The sequence below is a fragment of the Polypterus senegalus genome, chromosome 3 (assembly GCF_016835505.1).
Source record: "Polypterus senegalus isolate Bchr_013 chromosome 3, ASM1683550v1, whole genome shotgun sequence".
NCBI lineage: Eukaryota > Metazoa > Chordata > Cladistia > Polypteriformes > Polypteridae > Polypterus > Polypterus senegalus.
Window position 1 is genome coordinate 16,905,491 of NC_053156.1, and position 14,346 is coordinate 16,919,836.

At 36.7% G+C, this 14,346-nt stretch overlaps 1 protein-coding gene across 1 annotated transcript; it reads right to left on the minus strand.

Moving 5' to 3' along the window:
• Positions 1–10,885: 10,885 nt before the first annotated feature.
• Positions 10,886–13,189, minus strand: hoxc4a (homeobox C4a). The gene is made up of 2 exons (XM_039746705.1): positions 12,593–13,189; positions 10,886–11,945 (listed from the first exon to the last, which is right to left on the minus strand). Exons 1-2 carry the CDS (start codon positions 13,140–13,142, stop codon positions 11,572–11,574), a joined length of 924 nt encoding a protein of 307 aa, XP_039602639.1. The 5' UTR covers positions 13,143–13,189; the 3' UTR covers positions 10,886–11,571.
• Between the last annotated feature and the right edge of the window lie 1,157 nt (positions 13,190–14,346).

Consider the following 14,346-nt stretch of genomic DNA (forward strand, 5'->3'; position numbering starts at 1 on the left):
GTGCCCTGCAGATGTCACCCTGCTGAACTTAAAATCCAAGGGCTAGGCCACCTCAACTCTTCCCACTTCACCTTAAAGCCATACCTGTGCACTACTGGACTTTGTATGTTCAGATTCATATTGGAGGTTTCAATAGTCACTGGGCATACTGAATACTCTCGACTTACGCCTATCTGTACAATTCTCTCTTTTCTTTGTCGATTTATACTATTAAACTAATTGCTTTCATTTAACTAGCATTTGAACTTCTGGTTAGATTCAAAACTGTTTCATACACAGTAAAGTTAAACCTGAACTAAACAAACCTAATATGAAGGCTTTGGCTTCCATGAAACTGAAGCATCACATCTGAGAAAGTTTTGTTATTGTCTTTTATCATTCTGCTGAACGTGCATAGATACATCTTCAAAGTGAAAATAATATATTAAATAGAATATTTTTCCATAAACGCCATCATTAATAATTGTGAACATCAGTTGGGCCGTCTTCACAAACTCACTTTCAACGTTATTGAATCGACACGCTCAAATCTAATTTTAAGGTTTTGTTTCTGACGATATTCTTAAAGTGTTTGGGCTGACAAGACTCAAGTGCAAGTTCAAACAGGCCAAGAACTAAACATTGCTTCTGTTTTAAACCGTGTCCCTGGCAACATTTAGGGGCAAGGAACGCATTGGATGAAAAAGTCTTTTTTTTTTTTTTACCCTTTAGATGATCTTAAATTAGGTTCGCTGTAAGCCATCAGACACCCTGTCAAGGTTATGAGAGGGGAACAACTGTGTGCACACTTTGAAACCAAAATCGGAGACTTTCTCTTTCTCCCGTGGCAGGATTTGTTGAGTGATGATGTAATCTGGTCAGACGTTCCTCTGTTACTCTATGGGTGTGTAACGAACAAATCTGGAAATGGAAATGTAGACGACAAATCGTTTTCTGTACCCACACCAGTTAACCCTTATCTATCCTTCTATCTATTTAGCAATTTATCAATCAATCATATACTAACTACCTTTTACATCTGTGTATCTAATATGGTATCCATTCATTGTATAGTACCATTCACATTAGCTATAGGGTGGTCCAGATCTAATTATGCAATTTTAATTACGCTTTAGCTTATTAAGTTTATTACATAGAAAATCACCCGAAAAATCCCAGACCATCGAGAAGTGTGCGAAATGATGACTTGAAGAATCGTCTTCATGCCAAACTGGAATCGTCCCTGCATAAATCAAAGTCATCCAGACGATCTGGATCTGCATAATTAGATTTGGACCACCCTGTATCTCTCTAGCTATAGGTCTACCTCTTTTTATATAGTACCTTTCACAATCTCTTTTTTATCTATTATATAGTGCCTTTAACATCTTTCTAGCTATCTATCTAATAGTATGTTTCTGTATCTATCTATTATATAGTGCCTTTCCTATCTATCTATCTATCTATCTATTAGTACCTTTCAAATTATCTCTCTATGTTTCTGTATCTATCTATTATATAGTGCCTTTCACATCTATCAATCTATCTAATAGTACCTTTCACATTATCTATGAATCTATCTATCTGTGCCTATCTATTATATAGTGCCTTTCCTATATACTGTATCTATCTATTATATACCTTTCGCATTATCTATGAATCTATCTATGTATCTGTGTCTATCTATTAAATAGTGTCTTTCACATCTATCTATCTATCTATCTATAAAATGGTGCCTTTCCTATCTATTTATTTATCTATCTATCTATCTATCTATCTATCTATCTATCTATCTATCTATTATTTAGTGCCTTTCATTCCTATCTATCTATCTATTATGTAGTGCCTTAAATATCTATCTATCTATCTATCTATCTATCTATCTATCTATCTATCTATCTATCTATCTATCATATAGTACCTTTCAAATTATCTACAGTATCTGCCTATTATATAGTACCCTTCACATTCTCTGTGTACCTATCTGATTTTGTTTATCAACTTACTGATTTCCATTTTCAATAACTCAAGAGTGTATCAAAAGCTGGGTATAGAGCACATGAAGATACTCCTGCTTTACAATATAAGGCTGTCCTGTCGTCTTCAGGATATTCGGACTCTGCCATAAGCACACGCTTTTCACGCTGTTCACACACTGTGTATATATGGGAGGATCTTGTAAAACCAGATGCGTGTTCACACCGGTGTTTTCCGAATAAGTCGACTTTCTTTGATTGCGGACTGCATGTATGCACTTGGTGATTTTTAATGTGCTCTCTTGAAATTACTGTTTTTTTTTTTTAATGGCACTTTACTGGGTTGTGTGGTTCTTCGCCGAAGCACTGCATGTGAAGTTGGCTCTTTGGGCTTTTAAATGGTTCCTAATTTGTGGACAAAACAGACATTTTCTGTATAATAATATTTTCTGTTTCATTGTATGCAGCGAGAGCCATTTTAAGATCGGGAGCTCGTTATATTTTTCAAGTCTGTTGCCATCTATCCTTGGTTATTTATGGAACTTGTTATGGATCTAAATAAATAAAAGTTCTTTCTCGGACCTCCGCGTGGATGGTTCTTTTGGGAACCAAAAATGGTTCCCCTATGGCATCTCTCTGAAGAACCGTTTTGGCACCTTTGTTTATGAGAGCATGCGAAAGAATTGCATTGCGACACTTCATCAGTCCGCTTGTCATCTAATTAAACGTGAAACGGTACAACAATTCAGTAAAAAAAAAAATTAAATGCAATATTAAGTAGCAAACTTTATATAACCTACTCTAACATTTATCTTTTCATTTGGAAACTGTCCTTCTCATGAGTCAGTCAACTTAATAGAGAGAATTCTAATTCTATTAATAAATGAATAGACATGATTTCGCTATTAATTACTTTTGAAGTTGTCTGGTCTGTGTGTTAATCGTACGGGAATGCTTGCATGCTTGCTTTGCTGTATTCTAGACATTAAAATTCCCAGAACTGTTCTTTCCTGTTGGCATTGTACGGAGTAAGACATTTTAGAAATCTCAGAACTTGATCATGTCCGAAGCCGTACCCTTCAATGTGCTGTAAATGCTCCCGTCACGCTGCAGTGTTACAACTGCATATGAACTGCGCTGTCCCACAAAGCGAAGAAACGCTCAAATGAGCCCCAGATAAACTGGAATTAGGGGGCAAGAGTAACACTTTAATGGTAAACGTAATTAAAACTGAAATAGCAATTGTGCTTAACCTGTTTATAAGGCCAACTCACAAAGCCGTGTTTAGTCAAGTGCAAGTGTGATTTCTCAGCTTTTTAAAGAAATACAAATAGCGCACTCATTATAGAAGAGCTGTAAATTTACTGCATCTAAAGCGACAACTGACTAGCGATTCTGTTTCAATTTCATCTTCATGATTTTAATAAAGTGGAGTACTAATACAAGAATGATTACAGAAGAAATGACGCTTAAAGGTGGTGGATATGGAAAATAATAATAATAATAATAATAATAATAATAATAATAATAATAATAATAATAATAATTTTAAAAACTATACATATTTTGAATAAATAAATAAATAAAGAAATATAGAAACCTCACACTATTTCTTAGATAATGTTCGATTGGTTCTATTTGTCGTAAACCACTTGAAGAATGACGTCACTGGTGCCATGACAGTGCGCTTTGTTGTAATTCCTTCTTTTTTTCCCCCCTGATTCAACTTTTGGATGCTCCCTGTCAGAGTTTGCAGTGCCTTGTCACGAATGCCCGCTTACTAGACATTTCTTTTTTTTAATATGTCAGAAGAGAAGCTTTATGTAGTGCATCGATTATAAAATCACATTGTACTCCTCACTTTACCAAATTCCAGCGCTACGACAGAAATTAAATCCAAGTGCGTTCAACACAACTGATCGAATTGTGACAAATTAAATTTTCTATATGCCACGATAATTTAGTCCATTAAAACTGAGGCGGTAGGGCATTTTAAAATACCCAAAGATGGAACTTTAACAGAAAGTAATGTTAAAACAACTGAAAACCGGGACTTGACAAAATATGAGATTCGGGCAGAATGGCTGTAAACAAAACAAACAAACCAATGCGACGATTTCTGATATGCTCTGCTCATGTACACCCTTAAAAATATCAAGATGCCAGGGTGGTCCTTCAGACCAATGCAATGCGGGGGAACTATTTTTGATTTCAAAAATACCCATCCATGTAAAGGTTCCACAAAGACCCTTTATATATATAAAAACCAGTAACAGGCTCCACAGTGACTAAACACTGATAGATGGTAACAGATTTGTGAAATACCAGTGGGTCCTGATTTTAAAAGGACTATGCAGTGCATACAGTCAGACAGGCTAAGTTCAGGTTTACTTCATCTGTTAGCGTCCTACTAGGTAGCCTAACATATATTAAAGATTTTGTTTATTTCTACATACTATGAAGTTTTTCAAAGCACAAGTGCATACTAAAATAAACCTTCCTAGAATAAAATGGTGCTTGGCCAAGCAGTAGTTCTGCGAGGAACCACACAACCCAATAAAGAGCCATAATATGTCATAAAAGAACCAGGAATTTTAAGACTGTAGAAGAGTAGATCACAGATGGCAAGTGGCTTTACCTGCCACTTGAACGTGCAGAATTGCTGAACTTCAAAGAAAAAAAAAAGTTTACCTGAGTATTTTTTTAGTGCTGTTTAAAAATTGTAAGTCAGAGCTTATTCAAATTAGTTCCCATTGAATTTCATCTAAAACATTGTATACTAATATATTTCTTCGAGTGCAGAATTAGCACTGGCCTGAGCTCCAATAAAAGAAGAATGTGACAGAGAATATGAGTTGGCAGAGTAAATGTGGCTGAAATATTAGAAGTAGAGAAATCGTGACATGATCCAGCTTTATGCATAAGCCAACTTTCAAGTAGGCCATATTAGAGCTAAACAAACAAACAAATCTGCTATCAGCCGCCTGGGCATCCTGCCGAGAAATTGCAATACCTGTAAAAACACGACTGCCTCCAAACCGTCAACCATGCACTAAATAACAAGCGGAAACTTGAATATATAGGAGCGAATTGCCTTTATATATACAATTACGACTATTACTTCTACTACTACTACTGCTGCTGCTGCTAATAATAATAATAATAATAATAATAATAATAATAATAATAATAATAATAATAATACACAGCAAAACTGTCAGAATTCAATTGTCACTTCAAATTGCAAAGCACTGTTTCCATGCATGTATTAAACTATAAATTAAAAATAATTTGAAAATTATAAGGTACTTTATTGTTAACAGTTTACAATACTGTGGAGATAGATAGATAGATAGATAGATAGATAGATAGATAGATAGATAGAAAGAAAAGGCACTATATAATAGATAGATAGATAGATAGATAGATAGATAGATAGATAGATAGCAGTGGTTCTTCTGAACGATGCCATATGTGAACCGTTTTTTTTTTTTCATTATTATTTTTTTTTTATTTAGATCCGTAACAGGTTCCATATATACCCACATACAGATGTTAACAGATTTGTGAAATAGTAATGGGTTTTTAAGAACTCTCACTACCTTGTATCACACCGACTCTTTATCTGTTCGTATCCTGCCTACTATAATTTAAAAATTCATTATTATTATTATTATTATTATTATTATTATTATTATTATTATTATTATTATTATCAATAATAATAATAATATTCGATTGTATTATTCGAATTAGTATAAGTATTAATATAATAATAATAATAATAATAATAATAATAATAATAATAATAATAATAGTAGTAAACTGTCCTTATTACGATCTGCTGCTTTGGATATAAATATGTTGTATATGTATACAGTTGGTATATCCGAGAGAGTAAATTATTGTTAAATTTTACCTAACTTTACTTGCATCACTAAACAAATGTTTGATTTGGACTAAACTATTTAATAATAGAAATGTTTTCACATGAGTTAAGGAAAAAGATATAATAGATAGATAGATAGATAGATAGATAGATAGATAGATAGATAGATAGATAGATAGATAGATAGATAGATATGAAAATGTTTATTAGTTAAAAAAGGCTATCACTTTGAATTCGAATACATTTATCATGTAAGTGTGTATCATGTATATTGCACGTATCTGACAACGTACTAAGAAAAATGGAAAAACGTATCTACTTACCAAGAACTATTTAACTCCAATTAAAATTTTATTTTTGGCTCTATAGGTACAAGAATGTTGATTGAACGGAACATAAATCTTCTTTTAAAACCAAATCTAAAACCAAATTATGTTAGTAAACCAAATTTCCGTTTTCTTTAAACTTTTCCTATACTGATCGTTTTGAACGGCATTACACAGCAAAATCGCCAGGGTTAAATTATCTCTGAATGTGCATGTATACAAACGGTTTTTCCATATAAAAACTTTTAAGAGGCATTTTAATAGCTTCTGAGACCAATTAACATCGGTGGTTTTGCTATGATACGTGTTTAGCATTCTGAACAGCGATTTACTGTTTTTAATATTTGATTTTTGTCGATTTAACAAACCCGGGTGACTTTTCTTCTACGTTTTCAAAGGCCCCTCCTGTTCACACCCGTGCAGCAGGTTGTGTTGCTTTGTACGACACTCGACACACGCCCTAGATAATTGTGATTATCTTTAAGTGTCTTCGTCCTTTTTTGGTATATTTTTTTCCTTAAATGTTACTCTAAAATATCGTTTTTCGAAATGTACTGTAAAAGGTTGCTGAACGTATAAACACCTCTTTGTGATTTTCAGTGTTGCCGTTAAGATAATTCAGCAGCTGCATTGGTAAAAGAAGTAGAAACAATGCCGGGTAATTCTAATTTGATTAGATCAACCCTACGAAAAGGTCCCGACTATAGTAACGAGAAAGGAAGTGTTATGAACAGGTAAAGACAATTGTATTTTTATAATATTCAATAAAATGGCAGTAAAACTTTAATGTGATGTCTGTATGTATGTATTAATTTTGTACCTTAATTCGTGAGTCAATGCCATCAGTACGGATTGAAAAAAAAAAACGAGAATGCAGAATCCTTAATATATTCAGAAGATAACATAAAATCAAATATTTCGGTTCAGTTATCGTGCAGTTAAAAGAGTATTGGCTTAACAACCGAATGTAATTGCCATTCCGTATCTTGTAATAGATATCAGGCCCTAGCCTGCTTCTCTCTCTCTCTTTAACAGCAGTTCTCCTCTTTTCACGACTTAAAACAAGCCGTTATTGCTCCGCAGCCGAAAGTTCGGTCATGACCTTTTCCCAACCCTTCAAGTAAACAGTTTATTGATTGTGTATACAAAGCAAGGCAAAATTGAAATTCCAAGGCACTCAGAGCAGCTCCGTCCCAGACAATAAATAAGTGTGTGAACACTGTCCGTATGTCCACCTCTTCCAACGAGAAACACTAAGTTGTTAATTAATCAATCGATAAATACATAACACGGTTTTATCTCTGCAGGATTTCCAACGGAGCAAGGAAGAAAGTGTAACCTGTGTCGAGCTGATTGGTGAATGACTTGACTTTAGTTGGAAAGTCACTTAAAGGAAAGGAAATCTTTTCGGCTCGGCTCGGCTCAGGGAGCCCATTTCTTCAAAGTGGTGTGCAGAATGTTATAACGACGCGCTGCCCATACAGTTTCCTGTAATCAATTAAGTGTTTTTGCTTTTTTTTTTTTCTTGAAAAATATAAAAGTTAAGTTTCGCTTCACGTGAATATTTTAACATGCGGATGCGAAATAATATTCCACAAAAGCCAATTATTTCAAAAAGCAGAAAGGAAATGCTGGAATAGTGTGTCAAAGTTTAAATGATTCATTAACCCTAGTGGTCAAGCAATTGTAGAGTAATTAAAAAGCGATACAAAATGGTAAGAATATATTACTTAAAAAAAGAAAAAAAAAAAAAAGAGAGAGCGCTAATAGACTCGAGGAGAGTGGAAGCCATTAATGGGATTACTTTTAACTGTCTATTTAGAAAGCAAGCACTGCACTTGAGAGCAAAACTACCCAAATGTTTGGTTCTGCGCCCAACAGAATAAATCAAGTGCGCGGATTAGATGCTCATATGTGGCGGTATCGTAAGATAGTGATATATAGCAACACGCTCAAGATGACTTATGTTTATATTTCTTTGGCGGTTAAAGTTGTTAAATCGTAATTCATGGACGCTTCATTAATGTTTATTTCATTGTTACACAAGCGTTGCTTTTCTTATGGCTTCTACCATTTCAGAATTTGTATAATCTTAACGCGTCAACACCACATGAGATCTTTCTGCCCGTTTTCAAAACATAACGTCTCATGTAGAGAACTATGGGGGCTTTATAAAACGGACGATAATCCTGCACATTCTTTCTAACCGTGTATGTTGCATTTACACCTAAATCAGTTTCATAGAGTTTTGATTGATGCGCGATTACTTCAATTCAGATGATAAATGCCTCCGGATGTGTGAAGTTTCACCAGTGTTTGGGTGTGTTTTATCCACTGGTAATAATAACTCACGGTGGATTCTGTGATAGCAGATTGTTATAATTGCAGTGATGAAGTGATATGTTTTATAATAAAACTCGTCTTATTTTAATGTGGCTACAAACACAAAACCACACACGACCAAAGTGGGAAGACGTCTTGGCAGCGTGTAGGCCTTGCATGTTTCTTTATCCAATTGAGAACTGCCACAGTAACTTTTCGGAAGCATACAAAAACAATCTTTACTGATTCATTATAATTTAACAAATTTTGGGGGCATGTTTCTTTCCATGCTATAAGCGGCCTGCTTTTTAAACAGGCAAAAAAAAATAAAAAAATAAAAAAAATCTTGCTTTACAATTTATAAGAATTTTAGAGGGGTCTCAAAATGAAAGACTCGCAGCTTTAGGGTGGGAATCAAGCGGAGGTTTGTCCGCAGACTAACCCCGGCGCTCCTTTTCAATTTTCTGGTCATTTATGGAAGGGGACAATGCACTAACAGGCACGGCTTGCTTCTCCTCTGAACCCTCATCCTTTTCTATCACTAAGCACTGGCTACAAAGCGTCAGAATAGTGATGGACCCCCAAAATCTATGTAGACGCACATAGAAGTTACACGTTGAGAGACCTAGCTGGGTCAGCGGAGTTTAAAGGTCGGCCAGCCTGGCTGAAATGAAGGTAATGGGATAGAAAATTTGTCCTCTCCGTGAACCCAGCTTTGTCGCCGTTTACCCGAACTTAGCTTTTCAGCCTCGCAACATGGAGGCGACAGGAGGTAAAGGAGATCGCAGGGAGTCGGTTTGTGGCGGGCAGATTAATTTTTCTACGCTGTCCTGCTATAATGGATTCATAATATAGCTACATGCATGCTGTTTTTGAAGGACTCGATGAAGAAGCGATACGAACACAAGAGAGAGAGAGAGAGAGCGAGAGAAACGGAGACACCAAGTGAGGTTCTCACACAGTCATCAGAAGGGCAGAGATGGAATCAGAAAAATTCAGATGCGCTTAATGTCTTTCTGTTTTCAATAAATACACACTTCTGCATCAGGGTGCGTTCTACTCGGTGCTATTTATTCTGAGGGCTTTATTCATTTGCCATATGAAGCACAAATTAATTTAAAATGCAGCCTACAGTTGGGGACGTGATTAATGGTCGAAGATACTTGTTTCTTTTGTGCTTTTCTCTGCGGACACTGGAAGCCAAACTCTAATCTCATTCAAGTCATACGCACAGACCCAGTCTTGCCAATTCATCACGCTCTTCGTGAGGCTCACAACTAACAAGTTCCGAGATCTCCTCTAAAATGGCTTTTCTGAAGCACCTCCTAAATCCTTTGGAACCTGCCCCAGTGCCATTTGTTTGAGGAAAGGTTTACTTTCCAAAAGTATGAAAATACGAATATGCAAAATGACTAAACATGCGAACTTGGACTTAAATACCTGCAATTTCGCTTATTCTCCATGCTAGATGGCAAGCGACTGCTCGTTTCCGAGAGTTTTTTTTTATCTCTTATATGAGACTAAAAATACTTCAGAAAATAATATTTCAGATTATAATGAAACAACACAAAACAAAATTCTGAATGATGGCGTGATTCTATATGATGCCCTTGGACCGTAAACGAACACACAACTGATAAAAACAAACTTTCCCCCGAAATTCAATTAATTGATTAATCAGTCGATTTGTCTTAACAATTAATTAATTCGTTCTTCTATCTTTCTCTCCTGATAATTAAATAACAGAATGTAAAAAAAAAAAAAACCATTTCCTGCACCGAAGACTGATTTCCTGCATTTATCAGTGAAGCTGCTATCTCCTGATTAAGTAAATCGAAGATATACTTTAATGTTAACGGATGCCAACTGAAACTTATCAGAGAATCTCCAAAAATAAATAAATAATCATTATACTTTTAATTGGATTCGTTTTTAGAGACACAAGTAGCAGCCATGGCCTATAGAGGACAAACATCTACAAGTCTGGAAGGGTTTGGTAACATCACTTTGTACATGCGCGCAGATTCAAATAATGTATTTTTCAACAAATTACGGTATCATTATTAATTAAAAAAAATGCTATTTTTACGCATTTGTGTTATAAAGCGAGAGAAGGGGGTACAATGACGTCTTAAATACACTAAAAAAGAAAACAAATTTGTTTTAAACCATGTAAATTGTAACAATAGCTCTTAGAAACTTTAAGAAAGTTGATTTGCGCTCAGACATCCGGAATTAGCCCAATTTTGCTTATTTCTTTTATAAATTTGTGCCTTGCTCGTTTGCTTTGCGTGTTGAACTTTAACCCCATCACGCTTATCGTACAATATGTCAAGCAAATAAAAAAACAAACTACTATCAGCCTTCAAAAAAGAATGCAGAACTGTTTAAAATGAATAAACACTCACTGTTTTATTGACCACTATGGATATCACAAATACACTAATCTTCGTTTATTGCATTTCACAATGAAAGTGTAAAATCAGTCTAAACACATTTTTTTTTTTATCACCACAAAGCTATCTAGATATCTTTTATGCTAAATAAATCACAGTATATTATTAAGAACTGAAACAATTACGTTAAGAAGAATCAGACATTTTAATTTGTCTAATATTTGTTCACATTAAAAAGGGAACGAGAATGAAAATGAAAAAAATAACGGGGTATGGAACGGGGAAGGAAAGAGAAAGACAGGAAGAAGTTTGTTCACTGACATTATCAAAATAAAAAATAAATTAAGAATAGATTAAAATAAAACACTACATTGTGCATTTCATAGGCAGAGCAAGCGTAAATGCCTGCAATAATCCCACAGAATTTATAGTCTCTTTCACAATATGATTTTTTTTTTTGTCAAAAATAAATTAAACCCTGAAATAGCGTAAAAAATCTGAAGATTTTCGCATCATTCCATGCTCATCTGTATCATGCATTTTCTGATTTCTCTGGGCTTTTTGAGAAGACCTCGCGTTTCTTCTTTATTTTTTACGCACAAGAAAACTACGAAGGACCAAAATATATATTATGCTTTTATAAATAATCAGTCATTTCCTTTTCCAATGGCGCAGCTTGGTGTTTATAACCGGGTGATATCATCTCCATGGTCGGAAGCCGAGACCCGTGAGAGTTCTTCCGAGGCTGACACGCCAGCCACCGTCGCGGCGGCGGCGGCGGCGGCGGCGGCCGCAGACGAAACCGTTGTACCCGATGTGGCTGAAGATCTGACTTTGGTGTTGGGGAGCCTGTGGTCTTTCTTCCATTTCATCCTCCTGTTCTGAAACCAGATTTTGATTTGCCTCTCGGAGAGGACCAAGGAATGGGCGATCTCGATCCTTCTGCGTCGCGTTAGATACCGGTTATAGTGGAATTCCTTTTCCAGTTCTAAAACCTGCTGTCTGGTGTACGCAGTTCTAGATCGCTTGGGCTCCGCTCCATTGTAATTCGGATTCACTATAGCGGTTGGAGAATCAAAGAAGGAAAAAGGGAGTAGAAGAAGAAGAAGGAGAAAAGCAAGAGAGGGAGAGAGAGAGATAGGGAAAGGGAGAGGGAAAGGGGAGAAAGGGGGAGAGAAGCAAAAGAGCGGTGTGAATTGAGATCCGAGAGGTTTTGGGGGACAAAAGTGTAAAGAAATAAAACACAAAACAACTAGATCTTTTATAAGGAAACATGCGGCACTTATTCTAGTGGAAGACGTTTCCATCCATTCAAAAAATAGCTTCTGAATTATTTATGTTGCATTTCAAAGCTGAAGCTACATTTTCCCTGTCCCTCTCTCTCTCTCTCTCTCCCTCTCTCTCTCTCTCTTTCACACACACACGCAGGCACACATTCATAACAGTACGAAGCACATGGCCAGAGCTGCCCAGACAACTACCTCAGCTATAAAATTTATGGTGGGTGTAATTACCACTTCGGAGCCGTAAATCCAGCTCAATTGTGCTATTTCCAAGGCTCCTCTCCTATCGTAACACAGGGTGCTTTGAAGATAGGGGCAAAATAAAAACACACAGGGAGAAGGAGAGAGAGAGAGAGAGAGAGAGGGGGAGAGGCACGAAGAGGGAGAGAGAGAGAGAGAGAGAAACACACAAGTTTCCTACCGGTACTGACGTGGATTTTCTTCATCCAGGGATAAACTACGGGCTGCTTGGCGGCGGCAGCACTGCCTGGATGCTCCGAATTGGGCTGGTTGCAGGCGGGGGGCAAAGGCGGCGGGGTGGACGGGGAGTTGGGTAGTGGGGCTGCCTCACAGGATGCTGCCTGCAGTTTCCCAACAAGGAGATGCCCAGGCTGGGGGTGTCCAGCATGTCCTCTTTGGTGCGTCGAAGGGTTCTCAGGATCAGGGATGCTTGCACAGCTGTACTGGCGCTCCGGGTAGCTTGGCCGTGGAGGGTACAATTCCTGGTGATGATGCTGATATCCCGGGTCCCTAGTCCGGCTATAATACTCAGGGCTGTGGTCAGGGATATAGTTATTTTGCGAGTATTCCTCGCATGGAGGAAATTTCGGATCGATGTAGTTAGAGTCCATCAAATACGAGCTCATGATCATTAATTTCTGGAGTGGAAAATAATTTTTCTCGCTTTGTCGTTTTTCTGCTCCATAAAGCCCTCCTACTAGCAAGCGACCCCGTAAAGTTAGTTTAACCATGTGACTAGAGGAGCCAATTGCGTGGAATGAGGTAGTTCCCGGATAAGGAACCAAAGTCTTATTCAAAATGATCACCCCCCCCACACACACACACACACACACCAGCCCCTGTCGTCCTCACACCCCCGTACGTACGAGTGTGTTTTTGCACTAGCAAACTGGGACACCTATAGGCCTACAACATAACTGGGTTAAGAAAATGAGATGATAGTTCAATTAATAAACAAGGAAAACAACTTACTGTTTCCAGGGACAGCGAGAGAGAGAAAGATGGCAGGAGAAGGAGAGAGAGAGAGAGAGAGAGAGAGAGAGAGAGAGAGAGAGAGAGAGAGAGAGAGAGAGAGAGAGAGAGAGAGAGAGAGCGGGCAAGAGAGGGAATAGGGAAAAGGAGGAAAGAGAGAGAAATAGATAGGGGGAGAGACAGGGATGGGGGGTGTGTCAAGCTATATACTCGAACTGTTTTATATTCACGTCAAGGTAAACTTCTAGAGGTTATGCTGTTCATCGGATTGTAAAGTCTAAATTTAACGAATCTTCTTCTTCTTCTTCTTGGGTCTAAGTGATGGAGAAGTTACTCAAAGCAGAGAAAGGTCAACATGTATCCATAAAAGAAACTCGAACCCTAATGATAAGAAATATTAAGAGAGAGAGAAAGAGAGAAGAAGAAACAACAGGAGAAAATGGAAGGAACCATTCAACAACAGGAAAAAAAAAAAAGATCCAGTATAACTTTTGAGGATTATTAAAAATAATAGTAATAACAATAAAAATAACAGTCTCACTGCGACTGCAGATCTTCCATGCTAATGCAAACGATGAGATATGGCACGTGATTAGAATGTTGATGGTAAATATAACGTGTAAATTGTTTTTGTAACACATTTAAAATAGCATATAACGGGACTGACTGAGAAAATCACCCATAAGCCAAATTATTAATTTTTTAACCATCGTACAATTTTGGATTGTGCAGCCTATTCTGGTCACAAGCGGAAGGCATCAACTAAGCCTAAATGGGGAGCCCGGACATTGTAAGGCACATGAATAATAGTTGGTATAGTTTGGTAAATATTAAAAAGTGTTTTTTTTAATGCCCGAATCTTTTTCAGAAATTCAAAGAAATACACTCTATCCACATCTTACATTTATTGCAAAGTTTCATCTGTAGAAGACTTTTCAAAACTCGCAGTTTACTGCAAGCTGA

What these genes read in the sequence shown, in the direction of transcription:
- hoxc4a (XM_039746705.1), bottom strand. Translation starts at nt 13,142, where the DNA reads ATGGTTAAACTAACTTTACGGGGTCGCTTGCTAGTAGGAGGGCTTTAT. An exon ending in GAAAATCCACGTCAGTACCG is followed by an intron (nt 11,946 to 12,592) that starts GTAGGAAACTTG and finishes CAACCGCTATAG; the next exon opens with TGAATCCGAATTACAATGGA.